This window comes from Meleagris gallopavo, chromosome 2, assembly GCF_905368555.1.
Source record: "Meleagris gallopavo chromosome 2, MGAL_WU_HG_1.1, whole genome shotgun sequence".
Lineage (NCBI taxonomy): Eukaryota > Metazoa > Chordata > Aves > Galliformes > Phasianidae > Meleagris > Meleagris gallopavo.
The window spans coordinates 10,469,841-10,486,462 of NC_139405.1; the positions used below are offsets into that span (position 1 = coordinate 10,469,841).

The 16,622-nt window shown below is 35.4% G+C and overlaps 1 protein-coding gene across 10 annotated transcripts in view; it reads right to left on the reverse strand.

The window, feature by feature from the left end:
- Positions 1-16,622, reverse strand: part of NRXN1 (neurexin 1) — a 645,099-nt gene that overhangs the window by 323,198 nt on the left and 305,279 nt on the right. For all 10 annotated transcript variants that reach the window (XM_085218894.1, XM_085218886.1, XM_085218885.1 and 7 more), the window contains 2 exons: positions 15,173-15,346; positions 9,495-9,614 (listed from right to left, as the gene is read on the reverse strand). In XM_085218894.1, the coding sequence (XP_085075020.1) occupies positions 9,495-9,614; positions 15,173-15,346 (294 nt within the window). The remainder of the gene's footprint in view (positions 1-9,494; positions 9,615-15,172; positions 15,347-16,622) is intronic.

Sequence of the window (16,622 nt, forward strand, 5' to 3'; positions counted from 1 at the left end):
TGATGCTGTATTATATGAAATGACCTAATATTGTTAAGTGCCACCCTTCCCCCCACCCCGACTGATAACCCTATTTTGGAAAGTGTCTGCAATCAACAATTTAACGAAATTAAAAAGAAAAGAAAAAGTAACAGACTTCCCATTTTTTGAGAGTTTTATGTATATTAACAGGATTTTTAATTTACCTCTTAGGATGCTACTCTTGCTCCAGATACAGAGAAGATCATACAAGTTTTGACTTTCCTCCCTGACATTTTCCACGACAATAAATTAAATATTTTTTTACAGCTTTCTAGCTATAGCAAAATCTCAGTCCCATTTTCATTCAGAAATTCCTGGAGAATTCCTAGAGAAGCAAGCTGGAGAAATTCCTAATATAATTTGTCTATCTTTTGGTCAATAGATTCAATAAAATCCATAGTGCAGAAATAGCAAAATCATGAAAAATACCTTCCCTATAAATCTGAAACTATAATAAACTGCATTTCTACTATAGGCTATTCTATTATAGTACTCAGAAGCCTTTCCCTGTTGTTTGGCATATTGTATCATCCCCAGGAAAAGGTTAATCTTCAGTGAAAATATCATCTCTTGGCCCTGTGCATTTGTTGGGGTTAGAGAGGAAATGTTTTCTTTGAAGTTGGCTGTCATCCCAGCAAAGCTGCATTAAGTAGTTCAAATTAAATATCAGTAGTAATACACATTGGTAGCAAGTAGAGGCTAGAAAGATAAAAGTTTTGGGATAGAGTTTCAGTGAGAAACAGGCTTACTATTGCTAGTAAAATGTTCTCAACATTGTGACATTTGGAAGTTTTCAGGCCTCTGTTGTACAGAAATAAAATCCACTTGCTTCTGAAAGCATCTGAACTGGATCTGACACTCCACTACTGGTCGAGCAAATTTGAAAACATTTTCCCATTTTTCATTTTTTCCTGGTAGTGCTTTCAATTAGAGAGATACTATCATTTTGAATATTTTCCTGCCGTAAAGGCTTCCCTTCAGGGATTACAGAAAAGAAACCTATTAAAACACATTCCTATCCTTTTAGCAGACAAAAGTAAAGGAAGAAAAGACTAAGTATAGGGGGAAGGAACGGAGCTCAAGGTTAAGGTATAACTTGGCAAAAGAAAATAAGCAGGTGGAAGAAGGTCAGCAAATGGCTAAGTGGACTTCCAGATTCTGCATAAAATTAGGGGATTCCCCCCCACCCCTCCTCAAGATTTTCAGATAATCATCACCTTGGCTGAACTACTGGTACTGAGGAAGCTGAAGCTTATCCTCTACCTATGTTCATATCAGACCTTTACCACACATATACTGAACCTGATACTGCTGAGAAGCCTTGAATCTTCTTTGAAACAGCTATATACATAGCTTTGTTAATGCACTACAAATCTGACTTGTTTAAATCATGTTGTTTGCTGCTCTTGCAAAATACAAGTATATTTGTGCAGGCATTCTGGTGGTTCTAAGAAATACTGGTAACTGCTGTGTACATCCTATACAACCGGTCTATGCATATCCCATATATGTCCCCTGCAGACATACAAGCCCTTTCTATTTAGTATACATAGAAACAAGACAATCCTTAAATTGATTTACTGACCAGGAGAGTGGCGTCCAATTACTTGAAGGAGAAAGTGTGTAGGTAGCTTTAATTACATTGATACCTCTACAATATAGGGAATGGTGAAAGACAGGAAAGGTCTTTTGTCTTCTCCTGATGTAATGAAATGAAACACTGTGGTCTTTCTGATTCCCTGCAGGAGACTTGAAAGTCAAAAACAAGCATATGAGCTGTCCATAAACCTATTTAGATATGAGACAGCACCTACAATTACAGTTCATGAAGTTACAAGGAAAGTGTACTTTCAGTAAGGGCAGCCTGGTCTAGTATTAAATGTGGAGGTTGGGCGCCCTGCCTGCAACATCAGCTCCTACTTAGACAGGACAGGAGGAGTTGCCTACCACAGTTGATACTTTGAGTGGCATTAAGTTCCCAAATTCAAAGTTCTCTAATCTCTATGTAAAGTATTTTGTACAATCCAAGCATCAGCCCATTGATGTGACCGGGATTATTCTGAAGATTTACACTGTTTAAAAGGCAGAGAATTTTAAAATAACATTAACTAAGAGAGCACTTCCTTATATGGTAACACAGACTCAAAGCTTATGATCATTTGAAAATGGTATCTGTAAATATTAATGCTTTCTGACATTGTATACTGTATGCCATGCATTTTAAGTGTTTTTTTAGTGCATGAATGTTTACAGTGAAATGAAGCGCTTTTTCATATGTTTCCAGTAGAAGTATGACTTCATTACAAAGAGTGATAGCTTAAAGCTTAGCAGCATGAACATTCCACCAGAATCAGCAACAACTTGACAAATGTCCTTAATACAACCTTTAAATTGGCTTGGTGGGCACCAAACAGTTTGATGAGCATCAGATGCTCTTTGCTGACTTTTCTTAAAGTTCAGCTTTCCAGTACCCAAGCTGGGTGTTGACCACTCACTTTTGAGTATGCAACAGTTTTCCTTAGGCTAGGATTTTATTTTGTAGTTGGTTTCATTAAACCAGCAGACACTAATACCTGGTTAAGTTCTTTTACTCATAGAAGTAATGCTTCCAACAGTGTTTTTTCGTAGTTACTATGAATCCTGCTTCCTTCTTACAAAATTTCTTGAAATACCTAAGTATATTTCAGTATCTAAAGGGGGCTGTGAGAAAGAAGGAGACCGGCTCAGCAAGGTCTGTTGTGATAGGAAAAGGGGAAATGGTTTCAAACTAAAAGAGGTGAGATTTAGACCAAATACAAGGAAAAAGGATTTTTTAAAAATATATTTTTGTTTGTTTTTACAATAAGGGTGGTGAGGCACTGGAATAGTCTGCCCAGAGAAGTGATGGATGCCCCATTTTGGAGATACTTATGGTCTGGAGCTGTCTGATCTAGCTGTAGGTGTCCCTGTTCAGTGCAGGGAAGTTGGACGAGGTGACCTTCAAACAATTTTATGATTCTATGAAAACAGTTACAAAGACTTTCAAACACAACATCAGTATACAACACTCATATGCCCCAGTTAAAATGAGATATTCAAGGATCTTAAATATCATGTGATATTAAGAGAGAATAAGCACACTAGGAAGAAAATCAAGATTTCATTCACAACAGCCTCCCAGCTCCATCTAATCAGCAGTTATAAGTGGTCAAAAAATAGGTAACCCTAAAAAATAGGATGGTAATATCCATCCTGAAGCATGAGAAGAGAACAAAACTATGAAAGGTATAAAAACGTCTGCAAAATTTATGCTCTGTACCTTGCCATTATAGCTGCACATGCTTCCATTCTCAGCTACTGAGGAATTGAACAGATCATTAAATTGGTTTCCAGAACACCTTGATTTACCCATGTAAGATTTAGGTCGTTTTGTCTACTTCATAAATAGAAGTTTTTACTTTGCCTCAATTTTCTACATCATCTGAGGAAAAAAAAAAAAAAAAAAAAAAAAGGAAAAGAAAACACAGAAGACTCTAAAGAAGATCTCAAGCTACCATGAAAATTTTGTTTTGTAATGGGCATAGGAGTGCCTTGTATCTATGTTGTTACTTGGAATCTAACCTACCTACCTATCTGTCAAGCAAGAATACTGGAGAAGATCAGGTTGCCTTAGTAACCTGAGTCCAGCTGTACAGACTTCAGAAGGACTGAATAATTTTGCTTTTCTGAAGTGTCAACCATCATTGTGCTACTGTAAATAACTTACACATAAAATAGGTATGTATTACTAAACTCCTCATAAATACTTTGAGCTCTTCTCATGCTATGGGTTAAAAAAGAGACAAACTGGGAAAGCTTTTTCCCTCTTTCTTACCATTTGTGATGCTCATAGCTATCATCTGTTAAAAAAACCCAGCACTTACTCATTGTTCTTTTTTTGGGGGGAGGGGGGGGTTTGTTGGAGAAGAATGACTGACACCATTATCAGAGGTAAAACTTCTGCTTCAGCTGCACCATATGTGACCATTAATCTTGTTTAGAAACCTAATAGTTACCTAACATTTATTGGAATGTTCCAGTTTACAAGACTGTTTTAGTATCTTTTAAAGAGAAATGTAAGAGAAAGTACAGTGACAGCACTTATCCGCTATCACTGTTACTGTGAATAGTTTTTCTAATAGATACCAAATTTCAGACCTGAATTGTACATAACACACTATCAAATTGTAATAATTTGAATGTTCTAGAGAAAGGTATCTGATGATACCCAACAGAACAATTTGAATTTCATGAGAATATATTTCATTAATCCTTAATCATTTTCACCTTTGTGACACTGGAAACACTTCCAGGATTTGATTTACAAAATTATTACATCATTAATAAGAGAAAGATATTATTGACATACCAAAATTCAATTTAATTACTCCCTTGATTCTTCCAGAGGCAGAGAGAAGCTCGCAATTTTCTGACACTATGTTCCATTTTTAATATTGTGAAATAGAAAATGCCTCTGAGTAGGCCACAAATGTTGCATAATTGCTTTGATCTGAGCTACAAGCAGAGCTATAAAAATACGTTCTGGCTACCTTAAAAGTTTTGTATTTTCTTTTTCTGTATCATGTTATCCTCACTTGAAGCTTTTCTTGCTACTGTTTTTTTAGAAACATTATCACATGTGACAATATACAGTCATAGTCAAACTTTTTCTTTTTTAAATAGGGTGATCTATATCTTTAGGGAATATGGAAATTACCTAACTATTACCTCACCCAATCGGCAACTCCAGAATTTTTTTGTAAACAAGACAAAAACTCTAAAAGCTGTTTTCAGAGAAACATCAAGAAAAGAATGCCTTGTTAACTTATGTAATTGATAGATTGAACAAATATTAATGAAAAGCCAAAATTTACTTTGCCATGAGATCAATATAAGATAGAGGTGGAAAAGCTATTACAGCTGGGCCATCAAGGATTGGAGGATGAGAAAAAAAAAGTTTTCATTTTCTGAGTCATGCTGCTCAAAGCAGTATGTGCACCCGTGTTACATCACAGGTCCAACAGTCTGGTAGCTCAAGGTGCACCCTATCTGGATTAAGATTCCAACAGAAACAAAAGTTTAAAAGTCTTGTTTCACAGCTATGGTTCAGAGTTAGCACTTCTTGTCTTCCTTGCTCTTTTTACAGTTTTTCTAATTCTCCTAAATACCAAGGCATTTCTAAGTTTTCAAGACTGCTTGTGTGAAATCCCACTTCCTTTGAAGATAATACAAATTAGGCCATTGATGCTTGTCACCAAAAATTCCAGATATTCATTACAGAGAAAGATTGGATGAGATAAGCTGAACAAATTGAGATTTCTTTAATTAGTTCATTCCAGAAGCTTGCCCTGTGTTGTAATTGTGAGTAGCTGTCTTTATTTCTCCTGTGTACCATGAGCCTCCACGGCAAAATAATCACATCAAATGTTTAGACTGGTATGTTATCAGGGACAGGTTTTTTAATTCTCAGCTCCTGGAGATGGAAATCAAATGTGTTTTAATGTACTCTGAGGAATTGTGCGTCCTTTTTCTCAGTAACAGGTTATGTGCTTATTGATAGCTAGCAACTGCAAACACTTGGCCAGGAATATTTTCTATTATTTTGGAAAGTATGATGGAGTGGCTCGTATGCTTACTTAAGGTTTTGGTCATTGATTTAATGAAGTTTCTTCACTTTGTTCAAATCCTCACAAAAGTAGCATTAAGACTCACACTACATTCTCAGTGTCAAAAGGTCCCAAAGATGCCATATCCAGAACAGCAAAATCAATTTATATATATATATATATGTCTGTATGTATGTGTGTGTAGAGTTTAAATTCATCATTTGGGAAACACTGAGTGATAGCATACACAGGGATTATATGAATATCAGTCTCTGATTTGCATTTTCGAAAAAGAAGATACTGTGCCAGCAGAATGCCTATCCAATGTCAACACTGATCATATCAATGTCTGATCATACCAAGTTACTTGCGTAGCGAACTCAAAATAATAAATATTCCTTTTCTTTATGCACTATATAGTATGAGTGTGATACAACGTTAAATTTCAGGCATGAAGTACTGTAAATCTAGGGAAAGCCATCTGCACATTTCTGAACACAATATTAAATTACCCCTCCTTGCATATGGATTATTATGTAATTGTTAATTGCCTGTTCACATAATAAAAGACTCTTGCCTCATTCACTGCAAAAAAGCACCTGTTCTGATCAGAGTTCTTCAAGGAAGACTAACGTTTATAAAAATGTCCATTTATTTCAAAAATTGACTCAATATTTAAATTGTTTAAGGTTCGAAGTACAACCTCAATCTTACTTAATGCACTCTTCAAGCACTACACCGAAAAGAGAAGTATTCAATCCCTCCTGGAATCCGTATAATGCCAAATACCCTACTATCCATATCTCTCATAAACGTAACTAATATATTTTTATAACATCCTATGACCTCAGGACATCTTAGTCTATCCTCAAAGAGTATCCACTGTTCACTGCATTAAATCTGAGACAATTATAATTTGTTTGGTTTTGTTTTTGTTTTTTTTTCCAGAAAAATACATGCTTCAATCCCAATTTTGAGGACTCATCATGCTTTTAAATCAGAGCACAGATTCTCTGCTTAGCAAGAAAATGAAAAACAACTAAATACTGAATCCACTCTCATGAAATCATATAATTTCCCCTCTGTCGGTCCATACTAGATATTCCTAATTGCCCTCTTGTCTCTATTATGTTTGGAAATAGCTGCCAGGTTGATCTTTTCTATCACATTCCCTAGAATTGATGTTAGGCTGACCAGTCTGTAGTTTCCTCCTTCTTGAGGACAGCACTTCCTTTTTTTTTTTCCCCTTAATTCTCTGGAACCGCCCCCCCAAAGTCAGAACCTTTCAAAGATAATCAAGAGCAAATTCACACTAATGAGGGAGACACATGGATTAATCCCTTCAGTTGCCATATGCATGCAGTATATATCTTGTGTATTGTACAAGTGTGGTCAAGTGCAGTGAAAATGCGGAAGGCTGCTCTTATTGATAAAATCATGATGAAGCCATGGAGTACCCTGATTTATTCCTTGTCCTTTGCCATGAGGTCCTATCACCTCATTTAGAGGTGGGCCCACATTTTCCTGCTCTTTCTTTCAGTGCTGACAGGAGCTCTTCCTGTTGCCATCTATGTCCCCTGCTAGGCTAGACTTTGGTTTTCCTACCTCTTGCTCTGGATTCATGGACTGTGTTACTATATTCCTCCTGGACCACCTGGCCTTGCTTCCACATCTTGCACACTGCCTTTTATAAGGTCTGTGTTTGTCAGCAGCAAGCAGGTGCTACTCCAGACTTGTCACAGGAACCACCTCACTTGACGTGAAAGGAATTTGGCTTACTTCAGTGCTGCAAAAGTTTGGCATGTGTTTTGTAGCCTATGCAATTTACTAAAACCTATAGTAACACTTCATGATTACTCTATCCATTCTGCTCTTCCTAAAGAATGCAGACACAAGTCTAGAGGCATCTAGATGACACTGAGATTATATCATGATTTTTTCTCCATCCAACCATTCTCCTCCCATATATCATGGGAAAAAAAATCTTTCTCATTAGATTTGTTTGGCAGATTTTTGGAATGAAAAATAACCTGAGGAGCCAAGATAAAGCACAAAGTAAACGAATTAAGTTTACCAGACTGCATTCTACCACAAAACATCTGCATCTAGGATACATTTGTATCTCATATTTGTGATAGAACATAAAAAAAATGACTTATCTGGAAAGAAGTAAGCATTGTTGGCAACCTTGTACCAAAGATACCCCTTTACCATCATCAAAAGTACTATATTGAGTTATCTGATTCTATACATTGTGGTCCACAACACTACTGTACTAGTGAGACTTCATAGACTGATAAATGCTATTCTTATGCTAGTTTTTCAATATGCCTGATTTGTACTTGAAAAAACAGTTTACAGAACATTCCAGGTTCAGACATGAGCTACTACTAAAACAAATGTATAGACAGAGATTTTCCTTTGCTAGATATGAATTAAAATAATGATACATTTCACAGCTTTTAGTTACTTTTGAAAGAACTCAGGTCATAGAAAGCCAGAAGCACCGGCATAAAAGAAAAATAGAAACAATTTTTTTCTGTAGAAGATAGTAGAAGGCTGGTACCTTTAAAAACATGCTTTGTAGTATGGCCGATTACTTATATAATTGGAAAGGCAAACTCATAGGAATAAACACAAACCTTTGCTCAAATTTTCTGAAGTTCTCTGATACCCCATTTCATTTCTACCATGACAGCAAGTGTATGGAAGCACTCTAACACGAGTCTTTTCCTCATTTTTTCAAAAGTGGTCAAAGAGTAGAAAATTGGAACTCGCATGAAAATCATTACTGCAGCTTTTGCATAATTCATTTTTAAGCCTCATTTTTAAGCCTCTAGTTAGACATAATCTGAGCCCAAAGCACTTCAGATGATAGTTATTGCGTTATTTTAGAGTTTGTCCAAGAAGGTGCATCGTGCTGTAGACTAGAGAATGGGATCAAGACACAAATCTAAAATGCATGGCTAGACAGTCATGCCAACACACTGTTTCATCAGATACTCATTCAGAGAAATATATACAAATGAAAATAAAAGTGCCTAAAGAAATTCCATTATCATATAGATAAAAAAACATGTAACACTGATATCAGATGCGCTGATTTAAAAAGAAAACTCAGTAGTTTTCTTTAAACAGTTATTGTGGACCATCAAGGCTCCTACCTTTCTGCTTCGCTTTCAATTCTGCATAATTCTATTTTGATCAATAAGTCTAGATTAGAAAAAAAATTAGATTATATTGGCGAAATCAAGCACCTCACTTCTGACATATTTAAAGTCTTCCTTTCCAACACCAGATGGCTGGTGTATATTATGTAGTTTTATTGAGATGAAATTTAAAAGAACTAAAATACTCGGTATGCTTCTATTATCGAAATGCTCAATGTGTCACCTAAAGAAATCTACAAAAGGAGAGAATAAGGCTTGTCAACTGTTTCACAGTAATTACAGCTCTCATGAGATAATGCTAGAAAATTATAATATAGCTTAAAAGAATAAAATGTAAAATACTTTTTTCAATCAGAAAAAAAAAAACAACCAAACCAGCAAACACTATTTGTAACATTTATGCAAGAAAGAGCTTATTTCAAATGGGTAACCATCAGTATATTAGACATGTAATCAACTATAATAAAAACAAATTCAGCCAGTGTTTAATACTGCACATTGTCCACAATTTATACTGTATATTTTAGCTATTTTTTTCCCCATATCCTTACAGATATTCACAAGGTTTGCCAGTTCATTTAATAATGCATATTAAAAAAATATAAATCTTCCGACACTTGCTTGAAATGCTGCCTCAGAGCTCTAGAGCTTTCAAACCAGCACATTTTAGTGTACTTACGGTCATTGCATAATGGTCCGCTAAAGGAGGTCATGCTACAGTCACAACTGAATCCATCCCACTGCTGCAAGCACACTCCCTGGTTTGCACACGAATCCTCTTGGCACGTTGTGCTGGGGCCTGATGAGAACACACAAAAAAACAGACTTGCACTTTGGCTTACAACAAATGTGTTTCTCACTGGATCACATTAACAAGTTATCAATATCTCAAACAGAATGAGCAAAGTTACCAAGGAAAAGACACATAAACTTGCTGTTTATTTTTGCAACAACATGTAATATTAACAAGATATTTTTGCTTTATAATTCTACGATTAATATGTCATAAACACATAAAAATGCACAAACTGAAGCAGCATTATTCCAGGTACAGTGGAGACGTTAACTTTATTGCAAGTTATTTGTTAATCTCATCTCAGACCATTAACTGGCTAAATGTTTTCTAACAATTTCAGTATTTTTTCCTGTAGATACATTTCAACCAGCGAAGTCAGATGCCACAGGAAGCAAAGCACTGGGAGATGAAACTAAAGGAAAATAAAGTAAAATCCAAACAAAATAAAACTAACTAACTAAATAAATAATTAAAATGAAGCTACATTTTATAATAGTTTTAATTCCAGAAATTGCTTTAAATTGTTTAGGTCTGAAATTAAGAGAAGCCTGGATTCTTTGACATGAATGTTGGCAAGTACTGAGTCACATGCTTCAGGGATCCCATGCAGATTTGTTTTTTAAGGGAAAATGAAGAAAATCAGACTACTAATGGACTGGCATGCCAAAATGCGACATACACATGAAGAACAAACTACTATATTTCCAGAGAATCAGAACTAGACTACTGAAATATAAAGAAATTCAGGAAGGTATGATCAAAGCACTAAAGCAGTCACTGTACAAAACATACTCAAGACTGAAAGCCTTTATGCAAACTCTGCTGGAAAATGAAGGTTCATGTAGCACATTGTTTTAGAGGTGTGAAAGACAAAATCTGAAACAAAATAACACACTTGAGTTCTGAAATGTACAGAGCATTTATTGCAGAAATCCAACCGTGCATTGGGGGTTTCAGTCTTGTTGAATACACACAGGGCTATCTACCTTGCAAATCAGCTTTCATCAATGCAACTTTGTCAGCAAAATAAAAAAGCAAAATATATTAAATGTTAGTAAGCAATATTGAAATGGCAGCAAACACAGAAAAAACATTCAGAGTAAAGTGCATGCTGCTGTTAAAGAGAGGAAGAAATGCCATATAATGCAAACAAATTAATGCTAATAGCCATAAATCTTCAGGCAAGCCAAAATAAGAAAGCAGTAATTTGCCAGTATTTTACTACAAATATAATGGTTAATTGAGCTGATGACATGTAATGAAGGAAAATTAAAAGTTTTTTTTTTTCTTTTTTTTCCCCTTGGATAGATATGAATGCATTAGCAGAATAAATGCATGGCTGAATCCTGACTAGCCATTTGTCATGTTCACATACACTGAATTCAAGAATAATTAGCGCTGTCATCCACTCCGGTCTTTCTTTTTTCTAGCCTTGTCTCAGTGACTGGTGAATGAAGACTGAAATACAGGTCATGAATTACTGATTCCTTTCAGCTCGCACACACATTTCACACCAATTTTTGACATAACAAGGAAAAAATTGATTCTGGGATTACAAAATTCTCGTAAATCGTTTTGGGGAATACACATCTATATCCATTTGAAAATACCATTTCCAGTTAGGGATGACAGAGCAAATCCAGCCCTAAGATTATGTAAATCCTCTAAATTATTCTGGAGAGAAAGATCCACTTAAACCCATCTTTCACACTGCATCTTCTTCAAAGATCTCAGCGTGGGATTTTCATTTGATTTGTCATTATTTTAGTAATCAGTCAGTTCAATGGCCACTTGCTTTAAACAAGTCCCTGCTTGAGCACACCTCTCAACCAGGGCCTGAACAGTCATCACTGTGATTAAGGATGAAAGACAATGTACGCAGCATCAGTGTTCAGGCAATACTATTAACTACTTTGTTATATTTTCTCCTATTCAAATAACAATAATATCCATAATGGATTGATTGCAGTATGCAGGCACAAGACTATGATTTTCCTTTCACTGGAGCTCTGAGCCCAGAACTTTAAACATTTGGGCATTACATCACCCTTTCTTGAGCTGGGGATTATGACAGAATCCCATAGCTGACAAGACACTTACATTTTTTTCCTCACCAGATTCTGCTGCTCAGAAACTTTACAAAGATGAAGTGAAAATATCTGTAGGTGTTTAAATGTTATATATTCATGCATTTATTTACACTTTAGTTATGCAATGTTAAGTTTCCTCATCATTGCAAAAGTAGAGCAAAAGTCACAAGGACTTAAAAGTACAAAAACAGCAGGACCCTGGAGGCATATTAAAAAGTGCATTTTAAAACACACAAATATGAAAAAATACAGATAAAATCTTGGTTGAAAAGGTTATTCTACTTCTTTTGAAATTTCTAAGCACTCTGGTTTTATTTGTAGTAGTCACCATTCAAAAAAAATGCCATCAGAATTGGCTTACTGGTAAAACTTTTCTTAGAAAAAAAAGAGGGAGAGAGATTGGAGATTGTTCAATATTGGAAAGTACTATAATATCTACCATAACTGGTTTAGGTACTCCTACAGATTATACAAATCTATGTTATTTAGTAAAATATTCTAATACACTCATCTCAATTGCTTACCTTTAAAATAGTTAGCTAAAATCTCAATCAAATTTATTCAGTCTTCACCATGGACTTTTTAATAGATGGAATTTGGTCTCTCCTTTATCTCTGTCTAATGTAAGGGCTTATGGGCTATACATATTACACAAGAAGCATTCTTTTAGTTGATGTGTACTATGTTTTATTATCTATATATAAACATACACACACACACACACACATATATATAAATTCATTTCACCACCAAGAATCTTCATATATGATAAGAAACACTATGAAACTTTCTACATAGTTATTTTCAGACAAACTATATACATACATGCATGCAATTAGTGTATTACTTTCCCAATATATTAAAACCATTTTTTTTTTAATAATTTAGTATTTTCTGTAAATCTGATTAAAGTGCATTATGTACAATGGATTTGACTAAAGAAAAATGGGGTTGACACAGTGTGGCTCTTGGGTTCACTGTTAACAGTCTGAAGATCTACTTAGCATATTCTGTTTTTAGTTGTTAGCATCTATCTATTCTATCAATTGAAAATGTGCCAACAAGATGAACTCCATTACATGTAAATTATATTTAATGCTCAGTGATGGAGAACAAATACCTTCAGCCTGTGGATTTAATTCTGAAAAGCAAACTTTACAACTTGTCATCCCAATTGTATAATGTGGGGCTGCACAAAAATATACCTAAGAAAATGTACCTTAACACGCTTTTATAACAGTAAAGTTACTGGCAAATATCAGTTTTTTTAAGGACAGAGCCATCACAGATAAAATTAAATGATGGCAACAAACATTATAGAAAAAAGACCTTTCACCCCTCTTTGTTTTTTTTTCATAGGGGAATTCAATCTCAAAAGAATCTGAAGAATATCAAATCCAAGTGTCTCATTTTGGAGGCTGAAGTATTAGCAAAGGGTGTACACCCACTGTCTTTTGGATTGACAGTGGTTGTGACTAACACTTTTTGCTTTGAAATTAATTCTACTACTGTGCGTCATGAGCTCTTTGGACTCAACAGCTCAGGGGATTTACAGACCTTAAATGTCTCATTGCCATTTGTGAGGTAAAACTGTTCAGCTCTATGGATGGAGACACTCCTGTATGTACATGGCAGCGGAGCGCTGGGCAGCTTGAGGCATACAAGAGATTTCTAGGAGGCAGCTAAATTTGCAAGATTTCCATAGCATTTTATGTGTCAGGATATTTTTGTACATCTGACCCGTGGTCTGCAAACAAGAGACCAGCTTGGTTAAACATGGGAAGATCACCAACATGGGTCAAACAGCAGAAGATCTGATGGAAACAATGGAGATGGAAGAGTTCACTTGCAAGGTTTATGCAAAAGAGGGTGAAAGGAGATATTTCATTCCATGGTGTTTAAGTTTTCTTCCTATTGGCAAAACTTTTGATGAGGCAGGTCTCTGAGAGTCAGGCAGCACATCTGGTTTAACCATTCTGCTTGTGTCAGATGATTTTGGTGCTGGAAGAAGCTGATTCTCCACCAAAGAGAACAATATTTGTACTGCCTTTATTAAACTCCTGGTAGCTTTATTAAATTAACTGACAGCTTAGTTGTGCCATTGGTTTAAAAGTTGAACTTGCATTCTAGGCCTATGGCAATACTTCTTTGAACTACATAAAATTCATTTAGAAAATTACGTAATTTCAAAAGAAGCTATGAAATGTATAATGGAATTAAAGCATACTTTGACTCTTTAAAGGGATGGTACAGGCATGGAATTTGCTCATGACATTCAGAAAGCAGAATCTAATTTTTCAAACTCACTTTAAATGAACATATATATACATATATTTTTTTTCATTCCTGAGAGAGATACAGACACTAAGGCTATAAAAAAATAAGCTGTGAATTTTACATATTTCTATGTTCTATTAAGAGAATTTATATTGGTAACTAAAGGAAACAGGAAAAGAATGAGCAAGTTCCACCCACACAAACTTACTGTAGGTACAGTAAATGAAAAGAGAGTTTGTCTGTCAGAAAGTTTGATGTGGCGAAGCTTGAGGAATCCTCTCCCAGTTCTTCTTGAATAGTGTACTTGAATGTGTATTTACAAACTTAACAAACTTGTTATCAAAATGATTGAGATTCAGAACAGAAACACTAAAATGTCATTTACACAACTTCTGCCCAGAGAAGAATGGTGCTTGAGAGATGAAAACATGTAGAATTAAGCAAGCTCACAAAATTCAGCACTGTGTGAGTAAAATATATATACAGGGACAATTTACGTTATCTCATAAAGAAAAGTAAAGTGGAATTGAATGACAGGAACAAAAAGAACTAGACTGATACCTTTGACTTACAAATACACCTCTTTCAATTCTATCCTCACTTACATTCCACAGTATTTCAGTTGTGTCAAAATGTGAGATAAAACATATTTGGTTGCTACTGGCTTCAGATATGTAGATCTGTGACAGTACAGATCTCAAAGGTGAGCTAAAATAGAGTTGAGGGAAGACTGATCTTCAAGAGTGTCATAAATTATCCTTCAATTAATAAACACTAAAGGTCTGTTTTAAAATTGTCTTTAATTAGCTAATGCTTTAGCATTACCTACATCTAAGTGTCATGAAGATACAAAAGGACTCCACTGAAGCTAATTCTATCATTACTTAAAACACATCATATCATAAGTAAATAAGATACATGCAAAATAACTAGGTTAATGGAGAAGGATGGAACCTACGTTTAGTATTTAAGAAGTTAACTCACGTTCTCAGATCCATCTGTGCTGTAGGGCAGGCACAGATTTTTCTCCACAACACTAATAGAAATGCAGTCTATGTTAGAAGGGTTCCAATAAATTAAGTTATTAGCAGGTAATATATAGACTGACCACATATAGAGTTTACATATCAACAAAAGTCAGAATTAGCACAATACTTGCACTATAATATAAAAAGACATCAGCATATTCAGTACCTTCACATCCTCTTTCTATTTGCCCATTGCAGAAGAGAGCATCTGAGATTAGATCAGGGAGCCGTCCATTCAAATCAACTGATGCAAGACAGCCTTGAAAACCCTCCTTTGCATGCACCAGCTTTGGTAAGGACTTATACATTTCTTTAGCCACTCCTCCAATATACAAATCACCTGTTAAGAGGAAGGAAATATTAGCCATAGGAAAAGAAAAAAACTGCTGTAGAATTTTTGACCTGAGTGAACTTCAAAAAAAAAAACATTCTTCAAAACTTTTCTGAGACCTCAATAAACTTCCAGAAATTGTGGTATTTGGTCCTTCAAGATGTTTTCAGGATAGTGAGAAATACGTGTTGGAGAGAAGTTTTCAAGAGAAGACAAAGCACACCCTTCTTGTCATGAGGAAGGAAGAGTGAGAAGGTTTTGTAGGTGGTTAGCTAGCACAATTCCTCATTAAATGATTGTCTGAATACTGCTGGAGCTCCACTCTAACACCAGTTTTGTGTTACACTGCTTAACACGTGAGAGATGCTGCTTTATTATTTAAATGCAGAAGAAAACACTGGTGGCATAGACGATGTGAGAAGATTTATCAGGACTATATTTTTCAAATACATATCTATTCTTCATAGCTGTATGACCTAGAAGTACCTGAAAATGTTATTTATTTGCCAGCTTTCATATATAGGAAACACATGGAAACACATTTCTATTTCACAAATGAGGATTTTCGGATTTAGAATTTACCTTCTTCTAAAATGCACTTCTAACAGTGACACATGTCAAAATGTATTCAGGGAATCTGCACCCAGATTATTCTGACCATGGATCCAGAACACTGATGTAAAAGGCACTTAGTGGTGCACTAAGATACACCTAAGGTTCACTTATCCAGAACCATCAAATTAAAAATAGAGCAAGAAGAGCAGGCTTAGAGATATATCTAATGAGATATGTATATCTAATGAGGTATGTATAACCATTGGTCAGCAGTAAAATGACTGATTTTCTTCTCCAAAATTTGCACATTGTGTCAGTCATTTAGGAACGGTGCTGGTTGGATGACTTCAAAATGGCACTCTGCCCACTAAGCAAACGGAGTTCTATTATTCAAAATGCTCATGATGGTGGACAGGTCCTATAAACAGCTCAAAACCTTGGACAACAGGGCTGCAAGCTGGTTATTTCCTTCCCTTGAGTAATTAAATAGCTCTGAGATTTACTTTGGAAGTACAGTAACACAGACGAGGGGATGCATTTCTGTTTTAAAACATTTTAGGCTGTGCCTTTCTTTCACATTTTTGGCATCTCAGGTAACCAGAACACTTTACTCTTCAAACTAACACAACCTACTTCCATAAGGAGTGCCTCAAGTGTCAGACTACAAGCTTCACCAGGTGCTTTCCATACCTAACATTTTCTAAAAGTTTACCATTCTTCGTAGGCAGAT